The sequence below is a fragment of the Thamnophis sirtalis genome, unplaced genomic scaffold, assembly GCF_051295495.1.
Source record: "Thamnophis sirtalis isolate CommonGarterSnake01/CBP01778 unplaced genomic scaffold, rThaSir2_p1.2 scaffold_10, whole genome shotgun sequence".
In the NCBI taxonomy this organism is placed as follows: Eukaryota; Metazoa; Chordata; class Lepidosauria; order Squamata; family Natricidae; genus Thamnophis; species Thamnophis sirtalis.
The window spans coordinates 40179554-40200425 of record NW_028261390.1 but is presented as its reverse complement, the minus strand read 5'-3'; the positions used below and the strand labels follow the sequence as shown (position 1 = coordinate 40200425).

At 39.0% G+C, this 20872-nt stretch overlaps 1 protein-coding gene across 11 annotated transcripts in view; it reads left to right on the top strand.

Annotated features, from left to right (window-relative positions):
* The window catches only part of BLTP1 (bridge-like lipid transfer protein family member 1), a 199643-nt gene that overhangs the window by 53789 nt on the left and 124982 nt on the right, over positions 1 to 20872 (top strand). For all 11 annotated transcript variants that reach the window (XM_087724418.1, XM_087724419.1, XM_087724425.1 and 8 more), the window contains exons 16-28: positions 99 to 196; positions 4588 to 4766; positions 4864 to 4970; positions 6965 to 7170; positions 7770 to 7997; positions 9894 to 10031; positions 10605 to 10781; positions 12062 to 12190; positions 13369 to 13488; positions 14143 to 14423; positions 18220 to 18470; positions 18854 to 19112; positions 19635 to 20478. In XM_087724418.1, coding sequence (XP_087580544.1) covers positions 99 to 196; positions 4588 to 4766; positions 4864 to 4970; positions 6965 to 7170; positions 7770 to 7997; positions 9894 to 10031; positions 10605 to 10781; positions 12062 to 12190; positions 13369 to 13488; positions 14143 to 14423; positions 18220 to 18470; positions 18854 to 19112; positions 19635 to 20478 — 3017 coding nt within the window. The remainder of the gene's footprint in view (positions 1 to 98; positions 197 to 4587; positions 4767 to 4863; positions 4971 to 6964; positions 7171 to 7769; positions 7998 to 9893; positions 10032 to 10604; positions 10782 to 12061; positions 12191 to 13368; positions 13489 to 14142; positions 14424 to 18219; positions 18471 to 18853; positions 19113 to 19634; positions 20479 to 20872) is intronic.

Here is a 20872-nt window from a genome sequence, read left to right as displayed (position 1 = left end):
TTATAGAATAGCAAATAATCTTTATAATGTCATTTTGATAAAATTAAATATTTGTCTGATTAATTTATACTTGATGTTTTTCTCTTGTTCTCTTTTAGTCTATGTGGCTGCCTGTGGAGAAACATTAAACATAGTTTTCTCTTTGCCTTTTCTTGACTTTGTTCCAGTTACATGCAGTACTAGATTCTCTTTAAGGGTAAGTGGGTATCTTTATCTTCAAAATAAATTGTGTTTCTTTCCATAATAAAGCAAAAAACAAATAATTTAGAAAATAGAACTTTTACAGTATATATTCAAGCAGGACCTGAAGAACAGGAGCAAAGATGTCTAGCAGGAGCAAAGAAAAATTCTGTCTCAGGTGTCATTGTTGAATCGTTCATGCCCTGCTTTGGAATATATGCTATCAATTTTCTCTTTTTATCATTTTTTTTATTACTGGACATATAAGGCAGCCCACATCAAAAACTGACTCTAGTCATTCATCTTATATTGTTTTTAAAAGTGGTTTTATAAACGATGTTTAACTGTTTAACTGTTTAATAAATTTATAGGCCGCCCAATCCCGAAGGACTCTGGGTGGCTTAGAGAAATACATTTCAAAATAAAAAATTAAAATAGAGAGAAAAAAACAGATTAAAAGATCATTTCATACACTCAATCTAGGCAGGGCTGGACCTCATACATGAGATCAACAGCCCCAGGCCTGCCGGAATAGCCAGGTTTTGGTAGCCTTTTGGAAGGCCGTGAGATTGGGAAGGGTCCGGATCTCCGGGGGTAGATCGTTCCATAGGGTCGGAGCAGCTACAGAGAACGCCCTCCCCTGGGGGGTCGCCAGACAACATTGTCTGGTCGACGGTACCCGGAGAAGGCCCACCCTGTGTGATCTTATCAGCCGTTGGGAGGTATGCGGCAGAAGACGGTCTCGCAGATATCCGGGTCCTAGGCCATGTAGGGCTTTAAAGGTAATAACCAGCACCTTGAAACCTGTTCGGAGACCGATAGGAAGCCAGTGCAGCTCGCGGAAGATAGGTGTGACATGGGTGTATCTTGGTACACCCAATATCGCTTGCATGGCTGCATTCTGGACCAATTGTAGTCTCCGAACACTCTTCAGAGGCAGCCCCATGTAGAGCATGTTACAGTAGTCAAGTCTTGAGGTGACGAGGGCATGAGTGACCATCTGAAGTGCCTCCCGATCCAGGTAGGGCCGCAACTGGTGCACCAGGCAAACCTGAGTAAAGGCCCCCCTGGTCACAGCTGACAAGTGATGTTCTAATGCCAGCTGCGGGTCCAGGAGGACACCCAAGTTGCAGACTTTCTCTGAGGGGTGTAAAGTTTCACCCCGCAGGCTTAGAGATGGAATATCTGGACTGTTCTTGGGCAACATCCATAGCCACTCAGTCTTGTCAGGATTGAGTGCAAGATTGTTCACTCCCATCCAGACCCTGACAGCTTCCAGGCACTGGCACATCACTTCCACCGCTACACTGAGTTGGCGCGGGGGCGGAGAGATACAATTGAGTATCATCCGCGTATTGATGGTATTTAATCCCGTGCCGGCGAATGATCTCACCCAATAGCTTCATGTAGATGTTAAATAGGAGGGGGGACAGGAATGAGCCCTGTGGCACCCCATATTTAAGGGGCCTAGGGGTTGACCTCTGTCCTCCGACCAACACCGACTGCGACCTGCCGGAGAGGTAGGAGGAGAACCACCATAAAACGGTGCCTCCCACTCCCACCTCTTCCAGCCGTCGTAGAAGGATACCATGGTCGATGGTATCGAAGGCCGCTGAGAGGTCAAGGAGCACCAGGATAGAGGAATGTCCTCTATCCCTAGCCCGCCAGAGATCATCGGTCAGCGCGACCAAGGCGGTTTTGGTGCAGTATCCAGCCTGAAACCGGACTGAAAGGCGTCTAGATAATCTGTTTCATCCAAGGTCCGTTGGAGCTGAAGGGCCACCACCTTCTCGACAACCTTCCCTAAGAAAGGTAAGTTGGAGACCGGACGATAGTTTTTAAGAATAGCTGGGTCCAGAGAAGGCCTCTTGAGGAGGGGTCTCACCACCGCTTCCTTCAAAGGTTGTGGGAATGATCCCTCCTGCAGAGACGCGTTCGTAATCATCTGGAGCCAGCCTCGTGTTACTTCCCTGCTGGTTGAGACCAGCCAGGAGGGACACGGGTCCAGTAAACAGGTGGAGGCACTCATCGCTCCCATGGCCTTGTCCACTTCCTCAGGAGTGACAAGCTGGAACTCATTCCAAGGAGTCTGATCAAGGCCCTCCCTCGGCATCTCCGCTGGTACTGTCCAAGTGGAGTCAAGGTCTGTCCGAATCTGAGTGATTTTGTCCAACAGAAACTGAACAAATTCCTCAGCCCTTCCCTGTAAGGGTTCCCCGGCATCCTCCCCTTTCAGGAGGGAGCAGGTTATCCTAAACAGGGCAGCTGGGCAAGATTCTGCGGACGCAATAAGAGCGGAAAATGCATGCATTTTGCCGCTTGTATCGCCACTAAATAAGTCCTAATAAAGGCTCTTATTGTGTTCGGTCAGATTCGGAGTTGCTAGCCCTCCAACGTCGCTCTAGGCATCTCTTTTGGCGCTTCATCTCCCGGAGTTCCTCGGTAAACCAAGGTGCCCTCCTGGATCCACTGCCGCCGAGAGGCCGCAAAGGCGCAATCCGATCTAGTCCCTCAGTTGTCGCTGTATTCCAGGCGGCGACCAAGGACTCTGTCGGATTGTGGGCAAGGGAGTCAGGTATCTCTCCAAGCTCCTTCTGAAATCCCAATGGGTCCATCAGGCGCCTGGGGCAGAACCATTTAGTCGGTCCCACCTCCCTGCAGTGGGGGAGTAGCTTCCGGAAGTCAAGCCTCAGCAGGAAGTGATCTGACCATGACAAGGGCGAGATTTCTATTCCCCTTAGATCAAGATCACGTCTCCACTGCCCCGAGAGAAACACAAGGTCGAGCGTGTGTCCCGCTCTATGAGTCGGACCCTGAATTACCTGGGTCAAGTCAATGGCTGTCATGGAAGCCATGAACTCCTGAGCCCCATCAGAGCGTTCGCCGAGAGATGGCAGGTTGAAGTCCCCCAGTACTATCAGTCTGGGGAACTCAACCGCCAGTCCAGCTACTGACTCTAGGAGCGCAGGCAGGGCTGTTGTGACGCAGCTGGGAGGTAGGTACGTCAGAAACAAGCCCACTTGACCCCCTAGGTCCAACTTTATAAGAAGAGACTCACACCTGACAGTCTCTGGAGCAGGGATCCTGCGAGGAACCAAATGACTCTCGGATAATAGTTGCCACTCCCTCACCCCTTTCTGGTGTCGTGGTTGGTGGAGCACCTGAAACCCTTCTGGGCACATTTCTGAGAGGGGGACTCCTCCCTCGTGGCCCAGCCAGGTTTCAGTAATGCATGCCAGGTCTGCCCCCTTGTCTAATATTAAGTCCCGGACAAGGGGAGCTTTATGAATCACAGACCTGGCATTTAGCAGCAGCAACCTGAGACCAGGGCCCTGACTTCTCTTGTCACCAGGTCCTTGAGTTGAGCTTTCAGGGCTGGAACAAGGGATCGCTGTGACGTAGCAAACCCTCCTTCCCCGGTGATGGCTCGCCCTGTAGCTCCCATCGTACCTGCCCCTCCAAGACATAACCGTGATGCTCCGGCCCACCCCCATCCTCGTAGACCCCTCCCCACCTCCCCCGGCCCCCGTTCTTCCCGGCAGGCCATTCGTACCATTCACTTCTGTTTCTGCACTCAGTGGAGGGGGCTCCAGGCCGCACTCTCAATCCTCTCATATATACTGCACAGGCATTCTCCTCATACATACCCCACTGTAAAACCTCAGTTCAGTATTTGTGCCATTAATTTTACTCTTAAATATATAGATTCAGTAACATTGACATTCAAATTAAATATAATAGGTTGACATTTGGGACCATACCCAGTTTATTTTGTACTATACAGATAAAGTATTAGTATAGTCTTTTTTTTGAAAAGGTAGTTTCATTGAAAAATACTTGTTTTTTAATACTGATATTATTTCAATAGGTTTTACGCTACTTAATTTTATTGTACATTATGCAATTGTGGAGAATACTTGATAATTTTTCCCCAAGGCATTGTAATGACTCCTTCCTTCTATTTAGAAATTGAAAATACTTTCGTTATGAATAACTGTCTTTTTAATATAAATTTATAATGAGCGTTGTCATTTTCTAGATGTCAACAAAGTGTCAAATTTGTCATAACTGATTATAAAATTAAAGAAATTTATGATCCTAATTAAAATAAATAATCTGCTTGAGAGATAACTAAAATCTAATTATGTCTTGTAATTTCTAAGAGGTATTCATTATGTTTCATTTGTTTTTATTATTCACAAGAATAGATGAAGTCATACATTAAAAGGAAAGAGTCTGCTCTATGGAATAAAGAATGGTGAATGCCATTTACTTGTGTCAGTTCCAATTTATTTCATGACAAATTGGGATTCTTTGGGCAAAACAATGAGATACAGTAACACTTTTGTCTACTTCTGTATGTTTTAAATATAATAGATTGAAATATGCATTATATTGTATTTTCAGGGAGATGGTCTTGATGTTCACTTACTTCTTCCTGATTGCCATCCTAGTAAATACTCCCTGTTTATGTTGGTGAAAGATTGTCATCCTAATAAATTAAATCCTGAGTCTTGTGCTCCTGCTGATAGTCAGAGTGGTCAGAAACTAAGCAAGTCTAAATGGAGGAATATGACTCAAGAAGAGTAAGTTTGGTTTCTCTTACTAGAATGTCAAATTATGCAATAAATTAATGTGTAAATTAATAAAATAATTGCTACATAGACCATTCTTTTTGAATAGGGCTGGCTGGGTTGAATGCTGGACAATACCAAGTATTATGCTTACAATTGATTATGTGTGGCATCCAATTTATCCCCAGAAGGTTAAGGAACATTTGATCCAATCATGTAAGTTTGTTTCTTTTCATTCAGTTTTTTAAAATGCAGAATAATCCATTTTGAAAGAGAAAATAACTTAGGTAGAATAAATCGAAAGCCAGTGAAACTTGGGTTGAAAGCCACACTTTTCAGTTATGTAGCTTTCTCTATGACAAAAAGTTGTCTTTTCTACCTTCATTGGTATAAAGGTAAACCACAGTCAACACCTAAATTTTAAAACTAGACCTCCTAGTTCATTCCATTATGTATATATTATTGATCAATGCACATAGTCCTTGCTTACCGATTTCCTCATTCAGTGACCATCTGAAATTACAAGGTTGCTGAAAAAATAACTTTATGACCAATGCCCACATTTATGATGTTTGTAATGTCCCTCAGATGTTATGGTCAGTATATATCCAAACTGTATGCTGGGGGGATGGGGAAAGAAAAGTGGGCCAGGCACAGAGCAGTTTGTCTACAGAATTACTTGGGTTTTTTTCCTACCTCCTATTACACAACAGAATGGAGAGATCTCTAAGGGGATGAAGTTCCAAAAGTAAGGTAGATCCTCCCCCCCAAGGATCCACCTCGTGGGAAGCCCAGCTGAGCTGTTTAGAGAATGAATGATGGCCATTCAATGGAGTACCTCCTGCAGTCTGCCAAAACTGGGCAGCATTAGGTGGAACAAGAGGTGGCTCTGTAGCCACTCACCAAGCTGTGGCTCCTTCACAGCCCCCTCTTTGTAGTTTTCTTTGCAGTTGCCACCAGGTAGGCATCATTTTTTAGCCTTGGCCATTAGCAGACCCCACCCTGCCAAATAGATAAAGCTGGCTGGGATCTCGGATGGCATGACCTAAGCCAGTAATCAACCTGCCTGTGGGTGCCTTCTCTTTACAAGTGCACCATAGTGGAGACTCCAACCATATACTTGGAATGTCAAGTGGGGCATTGGGATACTTTAAATTCAAGGCTGACCAGGAGGAGATATGCAAAATCTAAGGGACATCTTTCCAAAGCAGATGTGTAGTCTCCCCCATGGCCAAATAGAACAAAGTTCTCAGACAGAAGCAGAGAACAAGGAAAGCTATCTTGTTACTCTATTTAGGGCCTGCATGCAACAGGACAGTTGGCACAGCCCTGTTTGTCATCACCACCTCTGCCTTCCAACACTTAAGTTAGATATTCCCCCCTACAATATGCGTGTCTGCAAGGCCCCAGTTTCCCCTCACCAATCCCCCTCCATCCAAACATACCTACTCTATCCAGGTTGGTAAAGTAAGAAAAAAAGCATTGACATGCCTCTCTCTGTCCCTATCAATGCCCATGTCTCTCTGGTGCTTTGTGCCATCCTCCCCTTTCCAAATGCCAATCATAGCCTCTCTCCTTGTCGCTGCCAGAACAGAAAAGCCCTGCTAAAACATAATAGGTTTTCCCCCCCTTTTCTGTGTTGTACAAAGCTTCTGGGCCATTAGAAATATAAACATATGATAAAAACTATTTTAAATACGCTTCAGTGTAAAGTACTTTGAAGTGAAATTGCATGATAATATACTAAAAAAAATATAAGGAGCAAATATTTATAGCTTTAATATCAAACAGATAAGATAAACTTTTCATTATTATCATTTCTAAATGTACCACATGATAAAATTATTTTGTGCTTATTTAAAATTTTCAAAAGAAAATGCATATAAAACAAATCCCTATCATAGTTTTCCTTTTCCTTAATTTACTACCCTAAAATACTGTTATGCTCTACTTATTGGACATGTCAGTTTGAATTAATTATTATTTAAAATAAAAACTTGCTTTTAGATCTTCAGGTTAGTTAAGAAATATAATTTAAAATAATATGAAACATCAACAATAAAACAAATTACATAGCTTTTATTTTCTTCAGATTTGTTGAATAATATAAGTCTGATTTTTAAAAAAATTAACAGATTTTACTTTCATCTAGTACACTGGTGAAATATTATCAGTATTTGCTTAATTGTTTTATTTTTTCATTCATAAAGTGTCAGAAATGGAAGAAACTATATTATCTGCCCAGCGACCATCACAGAAAATGGCAGACAGAGGAACATCTCCTTCAGCCTCTTCCCATCTTCCGATTGACCCCTCTGAACTTCCGCCTGACAAGCTTCGTGTAGAACTAGAAGTTTCCCCAGATTCCCAGATAACTTTATATGGACCACTTTTAAAAGCATTCCTGTCTATAAAGGTATCAGTTCTCCCTAGATTATAAACTATACATGGGCCTTGTAGTCCTATTAAAAATGTAGTATTTTGTAATTATAACTTATTCTTCTATATGAAGAAAGTCTCCAACCAGCCTTCTATTTTTTGGGGATCCTTCAAATGTGCTAAATCATAATTGTACATTTCTAACTAGCATGAGAACAGAATCAAATGTTTCCAAAGTTGCTGTCCATAATGTGAACAATATTAAAGAGAGCTCCTAATTTACAAACAACTCAAATATTTGATTTGTTCTACTCATTGCCCCCAGCTTTTCAATTACTTAAAATGTTTAATTTCTAAAACATTATCAGTATATGTGGTAATCATACAGACTATAATTAAGAAATGAAAAATAATATTTCTAAATGATTTGCTATAGAAAAGCTATACTAAAGTGTAAAGATTTATTTATTTATTTGTATCCATCTATTATTTTTAATAATTCAAGGTGGTGGACATATCCAATACACCTATTAATTTTATATTATTATAGTTATATTTTATACTATTATATTTTTCCTTGTTGTAACTTATTTATATTATTCCATTACAATGAATAATGTTAATTCATCTCACTAGGAAAATTATTTTGGTGAAGATGATATGTATACTGATTTTGAAGAAGTCATTTCAAGCCCTGTACTTTCTATGTCAACATCTTCAAGTTCTGGATGGACAGCAATTGGAGTGGATGCTGACAAAAAAGAGCGTGATACATCAGTGAAACAAGTTAATCCTCTAACTTTACGCCCTTGGGATATTACAGTGCTTGTTAATGTATACAAAGTTCATGGACACTTGCCAGTAGTAAGTATTATGAGTACTTTATTCCTGATTTTAGAAAATTGTGCACATAACTAGAAATACAGATTTCGTATGGCTGGCCTATGAATATGCTAGATTTTGTCCTTAAAAACATGTGAAAGAGGCCTTCATCCTGCAGTGGATAGACAATGAAATAATGATCCTTAAAAACACATTACTAATAGTCCTTGCTTAATGACATTTCTTAACCTGGTAGTTACACCAGGTCCTAAAAGTTATAATCATTAATATACTCACATGATCAAAATGTGGATGTTTGAAAGCCTGCTTTCACATACCATCACAGGGGCACTTCATATAGAAGATATACGTTGGTTTGAAATGTAACAACTTCTAAATGAAAAGCATATTGATAAAAATAAGGAAGTTCTCAATTTGGTGTGGGGATTGCTTTTTAAATAAAATTTATTTATGGAATGTCATATTTAGCTGTCATTCTTGCTGTCTATATAATGAAGTTTTGGACTGTTTCGTTCAATTTACTTGAATGCCTCTTTCATATATTGTATGAAAGTTATATAAGTATATATACGTATCTCATCTCTCATCATTAATATACAATTCATTATCATTGTTGGTTCCTTTCTAATACAATTGGTTTTAGAAGTGCTGAAAACAATCCCTCTGATACAGAAGTATCTTTGGGTACACAGTCTTTCCAGTAATTTTGTTACATTATAATTTTTATTATGATGGAATGAAATGGTAGATTACTATTTTAAACTTAATTTAAAATACATTGGTATTTAACCTAAAATTAAATTAAAATGAAATCAAATTTATTTTTTGTCCTAGTTCTGCTCATTTCTTTGTCTCTTTCCATGCATTCTTGAGGCAAAAGTAAAATGTTCTGACCTAGGCTTTCCCAAACCAAGAAGCAGACTCCTCGTCCTGACAAAAAATCCTTTTTTATTAAAGTTACTGTGAATTTCTCTCATTCACATCCAGCAAAGTCTTTCAAGGGTGAATATACAGTCACAGGCCTTATTTGGCTTGGAGAGCTGCCAGGCTGATATCTTCAAAACTTGGCAAGGAGCCCCTGAAAGTAACAAACTAACTAAGTGAACTAATTGTCTCCTGCAAACTCCATTCCCCTTTCACTCATCTTTTATTCCCTGTGGGAGGGACTATTTATCGTCCACTGTGGCCTTACTCTAAAGTTGGCCCTTGCTCCTTAGCTGTTCCCTTCATCTGGCAACTCTGCGCATGCACACACTGGGAACAGACTCCAGCTGTTTGTCTGCCGCACTGATGTCTGACTCTGAAGGCAGCTAATAAATGTCAGCTGACCCCATCTCTGCCTGTGATGCAGAGCCCTCCTCAGAGCCTTTTCCAGACTCCAGGACTGACCCATGTTCCTTCCCAACCTCCTCACTGTCCAAATCTGCTGCCAGTTCTGCTGGCCTCTTGGGTGGGGGGGGGGGGGCACAACAGAAAATGAACTCCAGGCAAAAGCTGTGTTCTGATCTTCTGATATGTAGTTTTATTCTCATTATAATGGAAGTTGGGTAACAGTAGTTGTACAGTGGTACTAGTTAGACTGAGATTAACTAGGCCCTTATTCTTGAGGTAATGCATAGAAAGGATGTTTTCTTGGTTCTTCTCCAATTTCAAAACTGTTGTTTCCCTGGGTAAGAACAGTTCAAGAGAATTTTTCATGAGCACTTAGCAATACAATATGAAATAAGGAATGATTCTTAACTTTAATAGTTTCAGAAGAATTATTTACTTTAAGCGATGTTACTCTTTGAAAAAACTCTTATCTTCCAGTGTTTTTGCCTTTTTAAAGAATATTTTGCATATTTTCATAATTAACAATTTGAGAATTATTGACATTTAATTAAATGGTTATTTATAATTTTATCATTCTGTATTTAGCATTGCAGCAGTGATGTCCCAGAATGTCCTACTGCTTTTCTGGAAAGATTATGTTTTGAGATGAAAAAGGGATATAAGGAAACTATGCTGCAACTTGTATTATCACCATTGAATATATTCTTGAATGACAGTTATCAGGTAATATTACTTAAAATACTTTCCAAGCTAGTTAAATCACTAGGAAAAGTGAACATAAGTATTACCTTTTCTTCATCTTGTTCTAAAGTGCTTTATTTATCACTGTGAGCCAATTACAGTTATTCCAATTTGAATGATTTTTCTTCCGATGTTCCCTTGTAACCAATCATTGTTGTTCTAGAACAGAGGTGTCAAACTCGTGGCCAGCGGGCTGGATGCATTATGTGGCCCTGCCCCCACCCGGTTTAGCAAAGGGGGGGGGAAAGTCCCAATATGTCAGGTGACGACGCCGTAATGACTCAAGTTTAACACCTGTTCTAGAAAATCTTCCCACCGTCAAGAACAGATTAGTTTGTATGTTGTGATAGTATGAGCAATATGATTTTTCTGTGGAATAATATCATTGAATTCAAATTATTTACCTGTTTTAGTTACATTTATTATTTGTCTTATACATATACACCCAAAGGTAGTTCCCTGAATTTAATTTTTTTAACATAATATAAAGCTGACAAAAGCATTAGGGTTTACTAGTTATATAGCACTAATATTCTTAACTTGCTTTCTTAACAGAGACCTACTGTGGATGAAGTACTTCGAGAGGGTCATGTAAGCCTTTCAGGTCTGCAGCTACGTGCCCATGCTATGTTCTCAGCAGAAGGTTTGCCTGTGGATAGTGATACTTTAGAATATGCCTGGTTAATTGATATTCAGACTGGGAGCCTGACAGCCAAAGTTACGGTTCCACAGGTTTGTAACTAAGTTTCAGATTAAAATGTATACATTGCTATTTTAGCATATATGTTTTATGTATTAAAGGATGGAAATAGAAAAACAATTAATTAGAATAAATTCTTTTTGGTTTCCTTTACAAATCAAAGGAGTTCAATAGGAAAGAAATTAGAATCATGCATTTGTGAATATTAGAATCTTGTAATACTTATCAATATTTTCAGAATTCAGAATCAACTCCTTCAAATAACATCAAGGTCAGGGTCTTGGTAGGACTTGCTTGGTCTAAATTGGATAAAAGATGCAACTATTTTTCTGAAAGTGAATCTATTTAAATCTGAAATAATTAGTAAAATATAATATACATGTTTAAAGTATTATTAGCCTTGATTATTCAGCTCCCATTTCAACTCTTATTCCATGAGAAATTTGCACATTCTGGATACTTTTTAAGGGTATAAAAACATGTTCAGTAAATTCTAACATTTTTGTTAATTATTGCAAAGCCCATGTGATGTTTGAATTCCAAGGAAGAAGATGCCTCAGAATGGGCCTGAGAACATGAAGAACTTTTTAGCAACCTAAACAAAGGAGAGAAGCTGTGCAATTTTAGAAAGAAACAGCTACTTTTTAGTTTTAGTTCCATTTAGTATTCTGTAGTTAACCTTGCTTTGCCTTTTAACTCCTTTCCATAACAATATTTTTATTTCCATCAAAATACCTGCGTTTAATGAACTATCCCTTTTCTTTTTTACTAGGTTCTATGTTTTTCGTTGTATATAAAGTATAAAGAAAAGTTAAAGGAAAATTCATTTTCCCATCCATCCACATTTTTGGAGCATTCATTCTCTTCTGTGTGTTTTTTATTCTCATCCATAGTCTCTCACTTCATCCTTCTGTGAAGCATCCTTTTCATATTTCTCATTAGCATTCCATGTAATGCTTTTTATTTGGTTTCAAGGTGATTTCACATCCTTTCTCGTGTTCATGTGTGATCCATTCTTTTAAGAGGTTATCTTTTACAATTTCCATCTTGTGAAATGCTAGCTTCATATAATGTCTTATTCATCAAGTTTCCTTTATATTTTTGCAAATTAGTGGAAGTTGCTTTGTTGCTAATTTCCAAAGTACCTCCCTTTTGCTGTCAAAATATAGCTACTGTATTCGTTATTAAATATAGAATTTAGTTTAGTTTAGAATTTGTTGAAAAAACCAAGAACTGTAAATATTTTCAAAGATCCATATTTCTCTGAATATATTTGATTTATGTGTAGTCAATAGTCCTTATTTATTTTCAGATTGCATATCTGTTTCAATGGGGACAAACTTTTGTGTTTCATGTGGCATGTCGTGAGTTTCAACTGGAAAGACCAAAATCTGTCGTCATATGTCAACATGGAATTGATCGTCGTTTTTGTGAAGCTAAGGTAACGTCTTCTTGTAAACTATATAATCTGGATTTCTGAACAGTGGTTTAATGAGGATATGCCTTATAAATATGCAATTAGCAAGGTATTCTGCTTTTTCATTCCATTTGTTATAGAAGCATATCTTCCAATTATAAAAAGTTCTTTTATAAATAAAATTCTATTTAAACTTATGACACGGGACAATTTTATTTTATTTTATTTTATCATTTTATTTTATTTTATCTATATGCCTTCTGGTTTAATAATATATCACAGTTGAAATTTTAATTATACTTTAAATATTAATTACATATGATTAAAGTTATATTTTTAAAAAATTGTTTTCACTATTGAATTTTAAAGCTTAAAATGCTGACAATAAACAGCAACATATTTCCTGTCTCCTTTGCAAAGATATCTCTCCTTCTTTATTTTAAAGAAATATTTAATATGCTCCTATATCTTTTTTCATTGCTGCAATGAATTTATTTTCCTTTACTCTTTAAAAAAAACATATGTCAGCAAACAGATTTGTCTTGTATCATTTATCAAATCTTTATGGATTTATACTCTTTTAAAAGTGTTCTCCAATTCATTTTTCTCTAACAAATTTATCTTTTTGGGTCCTTCCCAGTGTTCCTAATTCTTCTTTGCACTGCTGATTGTTTTGAAAGATTAGCTGAGGTTGGAGGAAAAAAAGAAAATAATCATTAAACAAATGGAGCTGAGAGAATTGTGGCCTATTTTTAAACACAAAGATGGCTTCTAAGGGTTTGTTAAATGGCTACAATGGTGAGAAAGGAGATGTAGTGTTTAAATTTAAAAGGGAGGATATTGATTTGTAGCATTTGTTTTAAAGAAGAAGTAGTATTTTTATTTTCCTGGCTAAAAAAAAAAGTACTATTGTCAGACTGGGGCATATTTGCAGAAGCTTCATGCAGTGGTGCTGGACATTTCGAGTTGGTGCCTTCTACAGGCTTAATATTTGACCAGACCAGTAAAGTATTTATTTTACTTAAACAATATGGAAATATACATTTACTATCGGTATAATTATATGACTGTAGAAGAACAATGTGCTTTCAGCTTCAATTGCCTTAATGTATCACTTTGCCTTTATTTAAAATAAAATGAATACATGCCAAGGATAACATTTACTACTATCTCCCCCCTCCCCCCACAAAAAAACCCTTTAGATGAGTTGCATTTCTGGCCCTTGTCTAACATCTGATGAATTAAAATATACTATGATCCGCCTGGCAGTAGATGGTGCAGATGTACACGTTGTTGAGCATGGTTGTGCTACAAATATAAAGGTAGTAACTTGTCTTACTTCACATCTTCATTTTTGTATACAGCTAATCCTCAGATTACAATCATTCATTCAGCCACAATTCAAAGTTAAGATGGGCTGAACTAATGCTGCTTATGACAGATCTTATAATTCTGCCCTCTGCAATCACAATTTCTGATATTCTTTGCCAGAAAATAAAAATATAAAAAGTCAATGTTTTAAAAAATTTTTTAAAAAAATTCAGCATGATTTTAAAGAGATTTCTATAGCATATCTTTTCTTTATATTGAATGTTAATTTCATGTGTCGACATTATTATAGAACTATTTTTGGCTATCTTTGGCATAAGCTATAAAATTGTTTTTAATAAGCATAGTTATTAATATTTATGTCTAATTTGACAAACATTAAGTTGTGAATTACACAGGTATAAACTCACACTTATTGCAGAAACATATAGTTTGATTTATTAGCTAAGTATGATTTCATAGGTGTGAAGCCTATTTACCGTTTGAATTGCCATTTTAATATTAACAATTTTATTACAATTTGTACTTGTAAATAATAAATTTAGAATCGCCATGTTTTTATTACTAGGGAGTAAATATCCTATAGTAATTCGAGTTGGTACTCTTCTAGGATTTTTCCTGATCTTTTACTTGAATTTGATATTTAGGTGGGTGTTGTGCGCATCGCTAGTTGCAATCTCCACAATCAGTCAGTTGGTGAAGGTATAAGTGCTGCCATTCAAGACTTCCAAATACGACAGTATATTGAACAAGGGAATAATTGCCGAATTAGTCTTCAACCTGCGATACTACGGAGGGCATATTGGCTAGAAGCAGGATCCATCAATTTTGGCCTTATCACTGCTGATGTTGCTTTAGCAGCAGACCGCTATTCAAAGCATGAAGCACAGAGACATTTTTTGGAAATTCATGATAACAGAACAAAGAGGTAAGAAGAACAAGTAAAAAAATAGGTTAGTAAAAAGATCTGTTAATGAAAAAACATTAATGAAAACATTCATGATAGATTCTTCAAAAATGTAAAGTTTTATAAATGTTTGATGCAGAAAACAGATTCCAGAATTTTTGTTATTATTATGCATGTATACATCGGTATGTATCTATGTGTATGAATTTCTTTTTAAAATATTTGTTATTAGCAATGTTTTAATATAATTTCATTACAATCTAATGATAAAGATCTGATATTTTCTGAAGTTGAAAACTGCTTTATAATATAATCACACCTTTTAAATCTATTTCTGGGAAATAAAATATATTTAGGTTTAGGTTTATTGGATTTATATGCCGCCCTTCTCCCAAGGACTCAGGGCGGCGTACAACATTAAAAAAACACATATTACAAAAGTTTAAAAAGATTTAAATAGAATATACAAAAAACAAACCCAATTAAGATTAACAATAACATTTTAAAAAGAAATTTGATTAAAATTAACAATAATCAATAATTTATTTTGTTTTGTTCAGGCCAGGCTGGCTTGCTGGAAAAGCCAACTTTTTAGGGGCCCCCGGAGGTTGGGGATTATACGAAGCTCCGGGGGCAGCTCATTCCAGAGGGAAGGCGCTCCCACAGAGAAGGCTCTCCCCCTGGGGGTCGCTAGCCAACACTGTCTGGCCAACGGCACCCTGAGGAGGCCAACTCTGTGGGATCGCACTGGACGATGGGAGGCTACTGGTGGCAGTAGGTGGTCTCGCAGGTATCTTGGGCCTAAGCCATGGAGCGCTTTAAAGGTCATAATTAGTACCTTGAATCGCACCCGGAAGACAACCAGCAACCAGTGCAGGCCGCCTAAAAGGGGTGCAACATGGGAGCACCTACGTGCCCCCATGATAACCCGCGCAGCCACATTCTGCACCAGTTGAAGCCTCCGGGTGTTCTTTAAGGGCAGTCCCATGTGGAGAGCATTACAGTAGTCCAGGCAAGAAAGGACAAGGGCATGAGTGACTGAGCACAGAGCATCCCGATCCAGGAAGGGGTGCAACTGACGTACCAGGCGAACCTGGTAAAATGCCCCCCTGGTCACGGCCGTCAGGTGTTCTTCTAAACTAAGCCGCGTATCCAGGAGGACACCCAGATTGTGGGCCCTCTCTGAGGGGGCTAAAATTTCTCTCCCTATCATCAAAGATGGAACAAGATGCACAAATCGGGATGACGGAAACCACAGCCACTGTCTTGGAGGGATTGAGCTTGAGCCTGTTCCTCCCCATCCAGATCCGCAGAGCCTCCAGGCATCGGGACATCACGTCAAGGGCGTCATTTGGGTGGTTTGGGGTAGAGATGAAAAGTTGAGTATCATCAGCATATTGATGATACCGTACCCTAAAACCGCGGATGATCTCACCCAGAGGTTTCATATATATGTTGAACAGGAGGGGTGAGAGAACTGACTCCTGGGGCACCCTACAAGTGACACGCCTCGGGGTCGATCCCTGCCCTCCAGTCAACACAAACTGCGATCGATCCGACAGGTAGGAGGAGAACCACCATAAAACGGTGCCCTCCACTCCCAACCCCCCGAGTCGTCACAGTAGGATACCATGGTTGATGGTACCGAAAGCCGCTGAGAGGTCTAATAGGGCCAGGACAGAGGAGCAGCCCCTGTCCCGGGCCCGCCAGAGATCATCGACCAACATGACCAATGCCGTCTCCGTGCTGTATCCGGGCCTGAAACCTGACTGAAATGGATCCAGGTAGACAGCTTCATCCAGGTACTGGGGAAGCTGACGTGCTACCGCACTCTCGACAACCTTCGCTAAAAAGCAAAAGTTGGAGACTGGACGATCGTTGGCTAAAGAAGCTGGGTCCAGGGAAGGCTTCTTAAGGAGGGGCCTCACCACCACCTCCTTCAAGGCAGTGGGAAAGAACCCCTCTCTCAACGAAGTGTTGGTAATCGCCTGGAGCCAGCCTCGTGTTACCTCCCGGGAAGCCGAGACTAACCAAGAGGGACACGGGTCCAGCACACAAGTGGCAGCACTGAGTCTCCCCATAATCCTGTCCATGCCCTCGGGGGTCACAGGATCAAACTCATCCCAGATGGTCTCCACAAGATTCATCCCCGTCAACTCACCCAAATCTACCCAGTCAGAGTCAAAGCCTGTCCAGATCTGAGTGATTTTATCCTGCAGATACTGAACAAATTCTTCAGCCCTACCCTGCAAGGGGTCTTTCCCAGTTCCTTGGTTAAGTAAGGAGCGGGTCACCCTAAACAGGGCGGCTGGGCAGTTATCTGCGGATGCGATAAGAGTGGAAAAATGTTGCCGTTTTGCCGCTTTTATCGCCACTAAGTAGGATTTAATATGAATTCTTATTAGTGTTTGATCAGATTCGGACCGGCTGGCCCTCCAACCACTCTCTAGGTGTCTTTTCCGGCGTTTCATCTCCCGGAGCTCCTCGGTAAACCAGGAAGCTACCCGGGAACGACACCGGGTCAGAGGCTGCAAAGGCACAACACGATCCAAAGCCCCAGTGGCTGCCCTATCCCAGGCTTCCACTATGGCTTCGGTCGAGTTGTGAGCAAGGGATTCAGGAAAAGTCCCAAGCTCCATCAGGAACCTTTCAGGGTCCATCAGGCGCCTGGGGCGGAACCCTGTAGTTGGTTCCGCCTCCCTGCGGTGAGGGGTAGCAATATGGAAGTCAAGCCTGATGAGGAAATGATCCAACCATGACAAGGGTTGGATAGAAATATCCCCTAAATCTAGATCATTCATCCACTGCCCAGAGACAAAAATCAGGTCGAGCGTGTGTCCCCCATTATGGGTGAGTTAGGTCCATAGCTGTCATGGAAGCCATGAACTCCCGAATGTTGTATCTCCAATATTTATTTTCCAAAAACTGAGTAAATTTGTTTTGGAAGATTTGGGTTGTTGCTATTGTTAAATGAATAGAAATCACTGTTGTAACAGTCTTCTCACCTTTGTTTCACCATAGCAAAAAATTGTGCAGCAAAGAGAATAGGAAATCTCCTCACATCCTATACAAGCTTATGTATGTAGAGTACATAATGTAGAAGCTTATTAATGAACTGTGTTTGATTTTTGAAATAGCCAACTTCCATTTCAGTATCTGAGCCAGGTTCCATGTATTTTCTGAAGCATGCAGAGTTATGGTCAGAATGAGATAGAAAAGACTTGTTAGCTTGAATCAGTTATTTGTAAAATAGTTGTTTTAAATGAGGTACAGAGAGTTTTTTCTTAATGACCAATCGCTGGAAGATCATTCGAATTTATAAAACTCTAAAAATAAATTACTTAGAACCTTGAATTTTGGGTGCTTTGCAACCAGCTGGTATTCTAGTTGCAACATCCCATGGTCATGTGACTCCATGACTTGCGACAGTTTTTGCCATTTTCCATCAGAAAAAAAACACCCATTGGATAGACTGGATTTGCTTAATGACCCATAGTTCACTTAACAATGACAATGACTCATTTTAAGACGGTTGTAACAATGGTTATAAAATCGAGTCAGGTCAAATGGTGACCTGCTTAACAACTACAATTACTTGATGATTAAAATACCAGGCCCAATTGTGATTGTTAAGTGAGGACAACCTGTATTTTTAAAACAACTCCAGTCCTGCTTCATATAGGTTTATGCATTGGTGAGAAATCTGAGTGGATGCATTTTATAGATAATGTAATCATTAATAATGGTTATTATAAAAATCACTTATAATAATACTTTCACTTTGTGTATTTCAATGAGCTCTTTCTTTTCCTACTAGACTGTGGTTTTTATGGCCAGATGATAATATAAAGAATAAAAGAAGCAAGAACAAATGTGGTTGTCTTGGTGGCTGTCGGTTTTTTGGTGGCCCTGGATCAGGATTAGACTTCTTCAAGTTTGAAGAATTGACACCATCAAGTAGCTCTGCTTTTTCAAATGCAAGTGCAGAATCAGATATGTTTTATGGGCAGTCTTTACTGCAACCTGGAGAATGGATTATTACTAAAGAACTTCCAAAAATTCCAGATGGTAAAAGATTTGTATCTATCTATCTGTCTGTCTGTCTGTCTCTATCTGTAATCATGTAAAAGTCTACCATTAATTAAACATTAGCATATTTTGAATATACGTATTCAAGTTAAAGAAATCATGCCTTTAACAAAAGTATTGCACAAAAAGTGATACCGAATGCAAACATTTGCTCACACAAATGCATACTGTTTAAAATGTGTGATTAGATTAGGAAAATTGATGATTAAAAATATTCCACTTAAAAAACCAGGCTGGTTTTCTAATGGCTGTCACACTTTTTAGTATGTATTTATTTATTCATTTATTTTAAAAAAAACAAGAAAAAATATTGGTATCTTTAATATTCATAAATTTAGCAGAAACTATGTAATTGTTTTTAGGTAAGGCAAATGGTATAAAGACAAAAGAATGGGAATGCCGAATTGTAGGTACAGAATCTGGAAGAAAATCCCAGCAATTAAATTTACAAGTACCTCTGCGATCTCATAGTTCTTCATCGTCTTCAGAAGAGAATAGTAGTTCTAGTGCTGCACTTCCCTTGCTTGCAGGTGATAGGGAAAGCCCTTCTTCTGCCATGGAAGACCACTTAGGACAAAAGGGGCTCTTGACAGGTTCAAAAAAAGAAGAGGCCCATGGAAGGTGAGCATTTACTTCTCAATAACATCTTGTTCCACTATGGAATTATCATGTTTATATCTTTTTGTCAAGTATTTGTTGTTTGCTTTATTTGAGTAAACCCTGTATTGTTAAATCTTGCTGTTTGGGATTTGGGAGAATTTAAAAACAAAGTAGGGAATCATGTTACTTACTTCTAGAGAAAATATGGGGAGCCAATGACTTTTTCGAGGTTATTTAACTGCATTTCTAATCACTGACCATGGTGGCTAAGGCTAATAGAAGTGGGATTCTGCCAACATTTGGAAAGTCATATATATTAATGTTTCTATCATGCATGTTTCCTTTTGAGTTTCTCAGTGTGCAGTATCAGTTGTTATCCAATATCCAATAATGCAAAGGGATTAAAGTAATTGTGAAAACCTTTGCTTTTTGGTTGTGTTGAAAGGAAATCTAATATCACAGTTTCTATGTCAACCCTGAATAAATGTTATTGATATTGAATACTGTGCAGTTTGCATCACTGTGTATAATTTTTCCCTCTAGTAATATAGCAGAAGGATCAGCAAATAGCCCAGTATCTCCTAATCTACAAGAAAAGCCCGTTGGACAATCTCCTCTTAGATCTCCTTTGAAACGGCAAGAATCAGTATGTTCTGGTCGACTTGGAAGCACCAAAAGTCTTACTGCAGCTTTCTATGGTGATAAGCAGCCTGTTCCAGTCGGAGTACAGTTCAGCAGTGATGTTTCCCGTAGTGATGAAAATGTCTTAGATTCTCCAAAGCAAAGAAGAAGTTTTGGTTCTTTTCCTTATACACCTTCTGCAGACTCAAATTCATTTCATCAGTATCGTTCTATGGACTCCAGCATGTCAATGGCTGATAGTGAAGCCTACTTCTCGGCTGCTGAGGACTTTGAACCCATCAGTAGTGATGAAGGCCCTGGAACCTATCCCGGAAGGAAAAAGAAGAGAAAACAAGCCAAACAAATTGATTATGGGAGGGGATCAATGTATCACAGTGTAGAAGGACCACTTACTGCTACCTTTCAAGGAGAAACTAGTCAAGATACAAAAACTCTGCCAATAAAAATGCATCCCTCTCAAGCTTCATTTGTCTCTGCTTTGGGAGGAGAGGATGATCTGGTTGAACATATATATATCATAGAAACTGAGAAGGCTCCTGAGAATGAACAAATCACTTCCCAGCAGCCTTTAATGAACTGCTACCAAAGCTACCTCACTCAGTACCAAGTGATTAACTGGTCAATAAAACATCCAACAAATAAAAGGACCTCCAAATCATCTTTACATAGACCATTAGATCTTGACACTCCAACTAGTGAAGAAAGTTCCTCATATTTTGAGCAGCTTTCTGTTCCAACTTTTAAGGTAAAAACCACAATGTATTTATTTGTTGACCTACCTATCTACGTTTATGTGCAAAAACAAAATGGAAAAAAATTAACAGCAAAAAATACCCTGTCAATTACTTATGGTAGTTGTCCTAATTCAGATTACCTGGGGGGGGGGGGAATAGTTTACTATAGTAACACAAATGTTTACTTGTTTTTGAAACAAGCACAGTAGAGTTGGAAGGTATCTTGGAGGTCTTCTAGTCCAATCCTCTGCTTCCTTTGCACATTAACAGGGTGGATGCTACAAATTTTAGGGAAAGGTATTTCAAAGTGGGAGCTATCCCACAGAAGTCTGTCATCCTGTCTGTCTGTGTCTGTCTATCATATGGCATATCATATATGAATTAGCAAAACATACACACACACAC